This window comes from Primulina tabacum, chromosome 5, assembly GCF_025594145.1.
Source record: "Primulina tabacum isolate GXHZ01 chromosome 5, ASM2559414v2, whole genome shotgun sequence".
Taxonomy (NCBI): domain Eukaryota; kingdom Viridiplantae; phylum Streptophyta; class Magnoliopsida; order Lamiales; family Gesneriaceae; genus Primulina; species Primulina tabacum.
In genome coordinates this window covers 28,780,198-28,791,955 of record NC_134554.1, presented here as the reverse complement: position 1 = coordinate 28,791,955, position 11,758 = coordinate 28,780,198, and the positions used below count along the sequence as shown (strand labels likewise).

The window sequence follows — 11,758 nt, the reverse complement described above, 5'->3', positions numbered from 1 at the left end:
GAAAAAATAAGGAAGAAATATGAATTTTTATATAAAAACTTAAAAATATAAAATTCTACCCTATTTGGCGGGCCAGCCCGCAACCCAAACGGGCTCAACCCGTTTGGCCCACCTCCAAACGGGCTGCTATTTTATCAACCCAACCCGCTCAATTTTTATGGCGGAGCGGGCCGATCCGACGGATCTAACCCAATTTGACAAGCCTATCTGTATGTCAAAATTTTTAAATAACTTATTGGACAGGTGCCTCACATATTTTTCAAAGTCCCATATAAATTAGTTTTTCTTCCGCCTTTTCTTGTGCGAACTGGTGTTCCATGTTATTTTTTATATTTTAAAATAAAAATACCCCAAAAAACTACTTAATCATACTTTTTGGGACATCTTGTATGGTTTTATTGTAATTTTACACTTAAAAAATATAGAAATGAATTGAACTCACAAATTCGAATTTAAGTTACAAAGAGAACTAATATGAGTTGAAAATGAATTGAAACGATGCAGTTTCACAAAATATTTATACCCTTTTGACGTAATTTGTTTAAGCTCTCACAAGAAACACACAATGTAATACAATGAGTAATGCATCTTTCCATTTACCAGGTTCATAAATAACGGTAACTCGTTGCTTGAGACAACGTATCTTCACACAAATCCAATAGTACTTTTTATCTACCCGTTCAGACGTAACATGGGAGAGGATACCGAATTGTCTGTATTAATAAGGTGCAGAGGGAGGTGATTGCAATGCATCTTTCAGACTTTTCACTGCACTATCGTAGTTCAAGAATCCCATGAACCAGAACTCGTGATTATCGACAGAAATGATCTGGATGTACTTTTCGGCTTGATTTAATTTGCTAGTTGAAGAATTAATCCGCTTTCATATTATGCAATGGTATAATCACCTGATGCATAAGATAAGAATAAGTGAGAATCTGATATATGAAAAAAAAAAAAACAAGTGAAATTCTGTGGACTGATTAAACCGATATAGATATATGAAAATCTTCGGAAATTTAAGTGATGGTCAAACATGGTTCTGTAAGATAACCAGATATCACGTAAAAATCGATCTCAATCAATCAAGACATATGATCAATGATAGAACACAATAATTTTGACAAATGTTCAACACTTGTGTACAAAACGAAAGCATGCCACAACAAGAATGAAATTACAGAAATAGCAAGGTTGTACTATTTTTCAGAAATATAGCCACAAATTTATCCTCAGGTTGTCAAACAGAAAAACGGAGACAGGGCACCACAATGAATTCGTACTTTAAAGGTTCAAAGACAAACAAGCAGCATATGTAGATTCAAACTTGAACATTTCAAAGAAAATGGAACCATTTCTTGTCACAAGTCTGTAAACTAATGACATAATTTGAGAGTATTTGCACTTCACAATGATAGAATTTTAGATGAAAGGCATTTGTTTCATAAAAAATCACTTTGAATGTTCTCAAAGGAAACAAACAAGAGGTGAAATCCATTAATATGGGATGGAGGCAGTACAATCCAATTCCCTTTTGCATATAGTACAACTGGAGATGCGGTTCTGCGGCTGTCTTATTTCATGGGATTACAAATACATCAATAGGCATTCAATGATTATTTTACAGATTCCAGTAAGTCATCACTAGACTCAAATGCCACAAATCGAGAAGCAAAAATCAAAGAGAGAGAAATAGGCATGATAAGATGTTAAGATATATAAGAAAAAAGATAAAAACTTCATAAAAGCATTTAGCCAGAAAATGTGATTTCATTAAAGTAGTCTGTAACGTCAGACATGAGAAGGAAATAGAACTCGAGACAAATTGATTCATGTGCATAAATCATTTTTTAAAAAATAAAATATTGGCCTAAACTACATCATACCTTGTAATAGCTCCAGCATGTCTCTTCAGAAACTTTGTAAGAAAGAGGATTATCGCTACAAAATGCTACTTTTGCTGTTGACAAATACAAGGTTCCCACAACAGGTCCAGCAGAAGTAGACAAGTAGCATCCATAAGACTTCAGAAGTTTTTCCCCCGGAACAATGTCAAATGTTTGCTGAAAAACCTTTTCATATCCACCTTCTGTCAAAACCTTGGTACCCTGTGCTATTCGCGCAACAGCTGCCTCTCCCATGCTTGGGCCCGTTTTCACTGATTCAATTATGTTAAATCTAGATCATTATCAGAAACCATTTTCCAAGAATACCAAATTTGTAAGCTAAACATTTCACTTTGGGCCGATGATGCGAACACGGAAGGTCAAGCCCCAAGGAAAGCATGGGACCCTTTAGAGTTGCCGGAGGGACCAATCACGAGGGGACGTCTGAAGAGGTTCAAAGAAGCATTGAATGGGCTTATGAGCAACGAAGACGGATTTACAAGCGAAGTACAGAGTGATGAAAGGTTCGTGATGCATGGGAATCATATGAACATTATTCAAGTATCCATGCAAAACGGAGCGCAAATCTGGACAGAAGATCTTGCGCGCATGCGCGAAGGAAAGGCGCGCATATGCGCAAGCTCGCGCACATGCGCCGACAAGGGGCGCGCATATGCGCGAGGGGTACTGGACACCGAAGATTTTAACAGAGACTTGCGCGCATATGCGCGAGTTGTGGCGCGCACATGCGCGACATAGGCAGAGACTTTCGCGCATATGCGCGAGTTGGGGCGCGCATATGCGCGCGGCGCAGATTTTTCCTATTTTAGAGTTTGCATTATTTTGGTAACTAGATTTGGTATCTTTGATTATATATAAACATATTGCACGAAATTGGGGACACTTTTTAGTCATTATTCTGAGTTTATACAAACTTTTGAGTTTTCTCTCAAATTCTTTCAAGGCTTTGCTTTGTAAATCAAAATCAAACTTATCAAAGTTTTACTTTGTGGCGTTTATCGATCGTGCTTGTGCGGATTGTCTTCGACTTGTTCTTTGAAGGTTCGTCGAGTTTTCGATTGTTTATTCCGTGATTATTTGTTGCTAAACTTTTCATAGTTTAGAGGTGAAAATCACAACACACACACTTGATTCAAAAGATCGGGACAACACACCGATCCTTGTTCGTTATTGAATAGAGGGCGCGATTCGATTTTAATCGTGTTTGCTATTTATTCGTACGGGGATTCACATCATTTGGTATCAGAGCTTTGGCTCGTTGAATTCAAGTAAGTTTACCCTTCGTTCTATTATCAGATCTAAATTTTCTTTCTTTCCGCTTTCATATCTGATTTGTTTTATTATTCTTCGTCGTTCGTGAATATGTGATACACAAATTTTGTGTCTTATTTTTTTCTTTGAATTTTCGGAATTCTTAGAGCAAAAAAAAAAAAAAAAGAAAAAAGAAAAAAGTACCAAAAATCCGAAAATTCCCTATTATTTCTTTGTGGTATTTTGTTCTATTTCCTTTATAGAGTCATATTCAATTGCCACTCACAGTAAAAAAAAAAATAATTTATTTATCTTCAAATTGCTTGTCTACGCAGTCCAAGTGAGTCGATCACATTTGTTCACGAGTTGAAACTTGATTGTTTGATATACTCAAATACAAAGCTTGAGCACCTAGAGAGAACTCTCGAATTTGAGTGACATTACTTGAGTGCGAGTGAATTTTCCTTGGAGGGAACGGTGAGTATTTGTTGTGAGCAAAAAATAAGAGAGGAGAGACGAGTGAATTTTTTTTTGGAGTGACCGTGAGCATTTGGGTGAGGATCATTTTGTTTTCTACTAACGTTTTCTTGCAGATACAAATTTGAAATTAAATGGAGAGGGAGGTAGGAGATAGTTCGAACCCGGGGTTGTCTAAGGTTCAAATGGAGGCGTTGTTTGTGCATTTTAGTCGAATGATGAGAGTTGAGTTGGAGCCATTACATGAGAGGATGAGTAGGCTTGAAGTTAGTACTAATGGGGGAAAAGCTAAGTCTAAAGATTTGGGTAGAGGAGAAGAAGAGGAGGAGTATGATTTGGGAGGAGATGAGGAGAGCCAAAATGAAAATTGGGGTAGGAATGGAAGAGGTAGAGGATTCGGTAGAGGAAAAAGAGAAGCCGTACGGGGTAGATATGATGGGAATAAGGGAAGATGGTAACATGGGTAGTATTAAGATGAAGATTCCAGCATTCCATGGGAAATCTGACCCGGAGGCGTACTTAGAATGGAAAAAGAGGGTAGAGTTCGTATTTGAATGTCACCACTACTCCGAACAAAAGAAGGTGAGGTTGGCGGTGGTTGAATTCTTAGACTATGCTCTCATTTGGTGGGATCAACTAGTGACCACTAGAAGGAGGTATGATGAGAGAGCTATTGAATCTTGGGAAGAGATGAAGAGGGTAATGAGGAAGAGGTTTGTGCCCAATCACTATTATAGGGAGATGTTTAAAAGGCTACAAACCTTGAGGCAAGGGTTGAAAAGTGTGGAGGACTAGTATAAGGAGATGGAAGTAGTCATGATTAGGGCAAATATTGAGGAGGATAGTGAGGCAACCATGGCACGTTTTCTTTGTGGTTTGAACAGGGAGATACAAAATCAAGTGGAGCTTAGGCACTACTTGGATCTAGACGAGATGGTGCAAATGGCCGTAAAAGTGAAGCAACAACTCAAGAGGCGAGGAGTTGGCCGCACCAATCAAAGTGGGAGTTCGTCAACTTCTTGGCGACCAAATGGGGCAAAACGTGATGAAAGCAAGTTGGTGACCAAGCCCAAGGTTGAAACCAAACAAGAGGCGGCCTAAACAAGGAGTACAAGGTAAATCTGAGACTCCTTCTCATCGATCTAGAGATACTAAATGTTTTAGGTGTCAAGGGTTAGGGCATATTTCGAGTGAATGTCCTAATAAAAGGGTGATGATTTTAAATGACTATGGTGAATATGAGTCTCAAAGTGAGGGTGATGATGAAGAGATGCCTGCGTTAGAGGATCCTGATGAGGGGTATGAGGCGGTCCTAGGTGAAGCATTAGTGACTAGGCGAATCATGAGTGCCCAAGTCAAGGCGGAGGATACTAACCAAAGGGAGAACTTGTTCCACACTAGGTGTTTTGTAAATCAAAAGGTTTGCAATCTAATTATAGATGGGGGGAGTTGTACCAATGTGGCTAGTAGTGAGATGGTCGAAAAATTGGGTTTATCTACATTAAAGCATCCTCAACCATATAGACTTCAATGGTTGAATGATTGTGCGGAGGTGAAGGTGAACAAACAAGCTTTGGTGTCTTTTTCTATTGGGAAGTATGTGGATGAGGTCTTGTGTGATGTGGTACCAATGCATGCATGTCATATCTTGTTGGGTAGACCTTGGCAATATGATAGGCGGGTGACACATGATGGGTTCAAGAATAAGTACTCATTTGTATTGAAGAAGGAATCCATTGTATTGCTTCCTTTGTCCCCAAAGCAAGTGTTGGAGGACCAATTAAAAAAGAAAATGAGACATGAGGCCGGAAAAAAGAGTGAACAAAAAAGTGAGGTGGCCTTTGAAAATAAAAATGAAATGGCTGAAAAAAAGAGTGATAAAAAGAGTGAGATAGCCATGCAAAAGAAAAATGAGAGGAAAGAAATTGAGGGAAAAGAAATTGAGAGGAAAGAGGCCAAGAAGAAATCATATATGGCCCAAAAAGGTGAGTTGAAACAATTGTTGCACACACATGAACCACTTGTGTTAATTGTTTATAACGAGATCCTCCTAAACACTAAGTGATATAGCCGGGTCCCTTCTGAGCATTGTTGTTTCACTTTTGCAGGAATTTGATGATATATTTCCAGAGGAGCTACCTCAAGGACTACCAACATTGAGGGGGATTGGACACCAAATTGATTTGGTACCCGGGAGTGCATTGCCAAATCGTCCAGCTTATAGGAGCAATCCGGAGGAGACTAAAGAGCTTCAACGGCAGGTAAGTGAGTTGTTAGATAGGGGTTTTGTGCGTGAGTCCATGTCTCCTTGTGCTGTACCTGTTTTATTAGTTCCTAAGAAAGATGGCTCATGGCGTATGTGTGTGGATTGTAGGGCAATTAATAATATAACCATCAAGTATAGGCATCTCATACCTAGACTAGATGATATGTTAGATGAATTGCATGGTGCTTGTATATTTAGCAAAATTGATTTGAAGAGTGGTTATCACCAAATTAGGATGAGGGAAGGTGATGAGTGGAAAACGGCTTTTAAAACCAAGTACGGGTTATATGAGTGGATGGTCATGCCTTTTGGCTTAACTAACGCTCCTAGCACCTTTATGAGGTTAATGAACCATGTCTTGCGTGCATACATAGGAAAATTTGTTGTTGTTTACTTTGATGATATCCTAGTATATAGCAAAGACTTGGATGAGCATGTTGGTCACTTGAAACTTGTGCTAATCACACTAAGGGCTGAAAATCTATATGCTTAAAGAAATGTGATTTTTGTACAAGCAAACTTGTTTTTCTTGGTTTTGTGGTAAGCTCACAGGGGATACAAGTGGATGAAGACAAGGTAAGTGCTATTCGAGATTGGCCATCGCCTACTACTGTTGGCCAAGTCCGAAGTTTCCATGGACTTGCAAGCTTCTATAGCAGGTTTGTAAAGGATTTTAGCACATTGGCAGCACCAATGACGGCGGTAATCAAGAAGAACGTTCCATTCCATTGGGGCGAGGAGCTAGAGAAGTCCTTTAATATTATCAAGCAAAAATTAATTAATGCTCCTTTACTTGTTTTGCCTGATTTTTCTAAGCACTTTTGAAATTGAATGTGATGCGTCAGGTGTAGGTATTGACGGAGTTTTGATGCAAGGAGGACGGCCAGTGGCGTACTTTAGCGAGAAGCTCAATGGAGCAGCCCTGAACTATCCCACGTATGATAAGGAGTTCTACGCACTTGTGAGGACTCTAGAGACGTGGCAGCACTACTTGAGGCCTAAGGAATTTGTGATTCATACAGATCATGAGTCTCTTAAGCACCTTAAGGGGCAGCAGAAGTTGAACAAGCGGCATACCAAGTGGATGGCATTCATTAAAACATTCCCCTACATCATAAAATACAAACAAGGTAAGGAAAACGTAGTGGCCGATGCACTATCACGGAGGTACGTACTACTCTCTACATTGGAGTCAAAATTTTTGGGGTTTGAGCATGTAAAAGAGTTATATGTGTTAGATGATGATTTTAAGAGTGAGTTTGAAACTTGTATGCATGGTCCACATGACAAATTTTATTTGAATCATGGTTTCTTGTTTAAAGAAGACAAATTGTGCATTCCCAAGTCATCAATTCGTGAATTACTTGTTAGGGAGGCACATGGGGGTGGTCTAATGGGGCACTTTGGGGTGGCCAAAGCTTTAGGAGCATTGCATGAACATTTCTATTAGGCCACATATGAAACGTGATGTTGAGCGTGTGTGTGATAAGTGCATAACTTGTAGGCAAGCTAAGTCTAGAACACAACCGCATGGATTGTATACGCCACTTCCTGTTCCTAGTGAGCCTTGGATTGACATCTCTATGGATTTTGTTTTGGGTTTGCCTAGGACTAAGAAGGGGAGGGATTCAATATTTGTTGTTGTTGATAGATTTTCTAAGATGGCATATTTCATTGCTTGTCACAAAACTGATGATGCATCTAACATTGCGGATTTGTTCTTTAGAGAAGTCGTTAGGTTGCATGGCATGCCTAGGACTATTGTTTCTGATCGCGATGTTAAATTCTTGAGTTACTTTTGGAAAACGTTATGGGCTAAACTTGGCACAAAATTGTTGTTTTCTACCACTTGTCATCCTCAAACGGATGGGCAAACTGAAGTTGTTAATAGGACTTTAGGAACACTTTTGCGTGCTATACTTAAAAAGTACTTAAAGAATTGGGAAGATCGTTTGCCATTTGTTGAGTTTGCGTATAATCGTAGCATGCATTCAACTACAAATTATTCGCCATTTGAAATTGTGTATGGTTTTAATCCTTTGACTCCGTTGGATTTGATGTCTTTACCTGTGAGTGAAAGGTTAAACATGGATGGCAAAAAGAAGTCTGAATTTGTTAGGAGCTTGCATGAAAAGGTCAAGGCCAACATAGAGAAGAAGAATGAGCAATACACCAAACAAGCCAACAAGGGGAAGAAGAAGGTGGTCTTTGAGAAGGGTGATTGGGTAAGGCTAAACTTGAGGAAAGAAAGGTTTCCTGAGAAGCGACGCTCGAAACTACTACCTAGGGGAGATGGACCATTCCAAGTCCTTGAAAGGATAAATGACAACGCCTACAAACTCGATCTACCAGGTGAGTATAGCGTGAGTTCTACTTTTAATGTTAGTGACTTGTCATTGTTTGATGGAGGTGACGAACTAGATTTGAGGACAAATCCTTTTCAAGAAGGAAAGGATGATGCGAACACGGAAGGTCAAGCCCCAAGGAAAGCATGGGACCCTTTAGAGTTGCCGGAGGGACCAATCACGAGGGGACGTCTGAAGAGGTTCAAAGAAGCATTGAATGGGCTTATGAGCAACGAAGACGGATTTACAAGCGAAGTACAGAGTGATGAAAGGTTCGTGATGCATGGGAATCATATGAACATTATTCAAGTATCCATGCAAAACGGAGCGCAAATCTGGACAGAAGATCTTGCGCACAAGGGCGAAGGAAAGGCGCGCATATGCGCAAGCTCGCGCACATGCGCCGACAAGGGGCGCGCATATGCGCGAGGGGTACTGGACACCGAAGATTTTAACAGAGACTTGCGCGCATATGCGCGAGTTGTGGCGCGCACATGCGCGACATAGGCAGAGACTTTCGCGCATATGCGCGAGTTGGGGCGCGCATATGCGCGCGGCGCAGATTTTTCCTATTTTAGAGTTTGCATTATTTTGATAACTAGATTTGGTATCTTTGATTACATGTAAACATATTGCACGAAATTGGGGACACTTTTTAATCATTATTCTGAGTTTATACAAACTTTTGAGTTTTCTCTCAAATTCTTTCAAGGCTTTGCTTTGTAAATCAAAATCAAACTTATCAAAGTTTTACTTTGTGGCGTTTGTCGATCGTGCTTGTGCGGATTATCTTCGACTTGTTCTTTGAAGGTTCGTCGAGTTTTCGATTGTTTATTCCGTGATTATTTGTTGCTAAACTTTTCATAATTTAGAGGTGAAAATCACAACACACACACTTGATTCAAAAGATCGGGACAACACATCGATCCTTGTTCGTTATTGAATAGAGGGCGCGATTCGATTTTAATCGTGTTTGCTACTTATTCGTACGGGGATTCACATCAGCCGAAGTGCTATTGTCGATAAATAAAGAGTGCTTTCAGAAAATTTGTTAAGAGATGTGAGTCCTAGGATTGGGGAGATTTTTAATTTTTGCATATCTGTAAATTAGGAGCTAGGATGATATATAATTGACCAAGTGGCAGATTAAAGAAAACTGAGGGATTATCCTAACTCCTAAATGATATACAAGGTAGCGTTGAAGTTAGGATCATCCAGAATGATCATCCTTTCCATATCACTAAGTTAGGATCATTCTTTGCATATCTATAAATTAGGAGTTAGGATCATCCTAAATGATATATAATATTTTGCTTCAACGCTACCTCCTTCAAGTATAAGGTTAAACTTTTGTCATGTCCAAAACATAATAGCCCTGACAACATTAAATGGTGGAGATAATGGCAAAAACATGCACAATTTATGGATATCCCCAATCCAAAAAAATGCTTCTTTTTCCAGCCTCCGCTAAATCCCTGTCATGTAACCCCGGAAAAGATGGAATCAAACCAAAGAAATGAAACGAAAACAAACTCACAGTGCTGCCACATGTTTCCAGCCAAATCCTCAGCCTTCTTAGTGGCCTCTGCAGCCATCTTTCCCCATTTACCTAAAACATCCTTAACCTTCTCCACGTTTTCTAAAATCAAACCACCAAAATTCCAACTAAACAACATAAGAAACTAAAAAAAAAAAAGGAGCATTAATTGGAAAATTACTCAATTAACTAATTATCGTAGATAAAATGAGGTCAAGAGGACGGGGGAAAAAGAAAAATACTCTTTGGTGCAGGAGCTGAAGAGACGTAGGGATTGGATTCCGGCGGCATGGAGGTAGCATATCCTCCAGGGATCTGCGAAGAAGGGGACCTCGGAGTTTCATTAGCAACTGATCCCGACGGATTGGCGCTCCATGTATTGGGGACAGGAGCGGCGTCGTCTGGCTCGAATTTTGGATAGGGAGCGTAATAAACATGCTGGCCACCGCCGGCTGCAGCGGCGCCGGCGCCGGCTGGTCGTGATTTGGATTCTTTGCTTTGATCTGAAGGATTCATACAGCCGGCTGGTTGTGATTTGGATTCTTTGCTTTGATCTGAAGGATTCATGTCAGGCAAGCAGATTGCCTCGGCTTCGCGATTGGAAAGGTGTAATATTTTATGGCAGTGGGGCCCACTCCCGTGATATTTATTATTTATTAATATTAATTTACGAGATGATTTTCAATAGATGGATCAAGGAAAAAATTAAAAAGATTTAAAGAAATATTTAAATCATTAATATGATGGAAAAATTTATTATTAGTTTCAATAATTGAAATACGCTAATTTAAACTATTATTATTGTGATGTAAAATTTTTACTTGTTCTTTAAGATTATCAATTTTCTTTATTAAATCATGTATAGTAACTGGATTTTGTTTACTATATTTCTGTTGTAAAAGATTTTTAACTTCTTTCATAAAATAAGCTTGTTCTTGTTTAACAAGAATGTTATTATTATTGCTAGTTGAAGCAGTATTTTCCATTTGATCAATAATTGTAAATTTTAATACTGGATCCTTAATCATTTTAAGGAATTCTAAAATATTATTGTTGGTTAACACGTTAATATTTAAATCCTGAAATTGAGACATAAGTTTATAAAATTCATCATTTTTATCTTCTAAATGATTAATACAAGATTTTCCTTGTATACAATTATTACGTTTATCTAAATTATTAGAAATTTCTGATTCACTATTTATAATTTCATCTGAAATATAAGATTCTGAAGAATTCTCAGTTTCACTGTCAGAATTATTATTCGAATCCATTATTATTTTAAATAATGTTTCTTTTAGATTATCATCTATGTCTAAATTATTAATTTTGTTTTTAGCCCAACATTGATTAGCATAATGTCCTGACTTTTTACATTTTCTACAAATTATTAATTTATTTTTGTATTTTTCTTCTTTCCGTAAATTACGGCTTTCTTTTCTTTTCTTCTTTTTATCTTTTTGCCTATCAGACAAATGTCTTTTCTTTCTATAAAGTTTTTCATCATTTTCTTTAATTTTCTTCTTACCTTTATTAGGTAAGTCCATACCAAATTGATCACAAAATTTACCTAATTGTTTTTTCTCAAGTAAATTCTGTCTTTTAATTTGATTATTTAATTTTAATTCATTACAGAGAGCTAAACCCTATTTAATGCAAGTATTAATTAAATTTTCATAAGTATAATTATCATATGGAATATTAATTTCATCTTTTCTTAATACTTTTCTAATTCTTTCAGCGAATAGAAAAGGTAAACCATCTATAAATTTGGCTTTCCAGAAACTATTATTACAATCTGGTATCTCATAAATTCGAGATAAAAAGGTATCTTTATACCATCTAAAGTCAGTAAGTGTTTTACATTTTAGATTACTTAATAAAGTACGAATCTTTTCACTATCATCAGTGAATTTACCAGTAAAATGTTCAATCATTGTCATTATTAAAGAATATACTACATTTTCTGATTGAA

At 37.9% G+C, this 11,758-nt stretch overlaps 1 protein-coding gene across 1 annotated transcript; it reads right to left on the bottom strand.

The window, feature by feature from the left end:
• Positions 1-420: 420 nt before the first annotated feature.
• LOC142547396 (GEM-like protein 1) lies at positions 421-10,378 on the bottom strand. The gene is given in 5 exon segments (XM_075655677.1): positions 421-877; positions 879-908; positions 1,887-2,158; positions 9,784-9,885; positions 10,026-10,378. Coding segments are annotated over 5 exon segments (888 nt in total). The 5' UTR covers positions 10,351-10,378; the 3' UTR covers positions 421-718.
• Between the last annotated feature and the right edge of the window lie 1,380 nt (positions 10,379-11,758).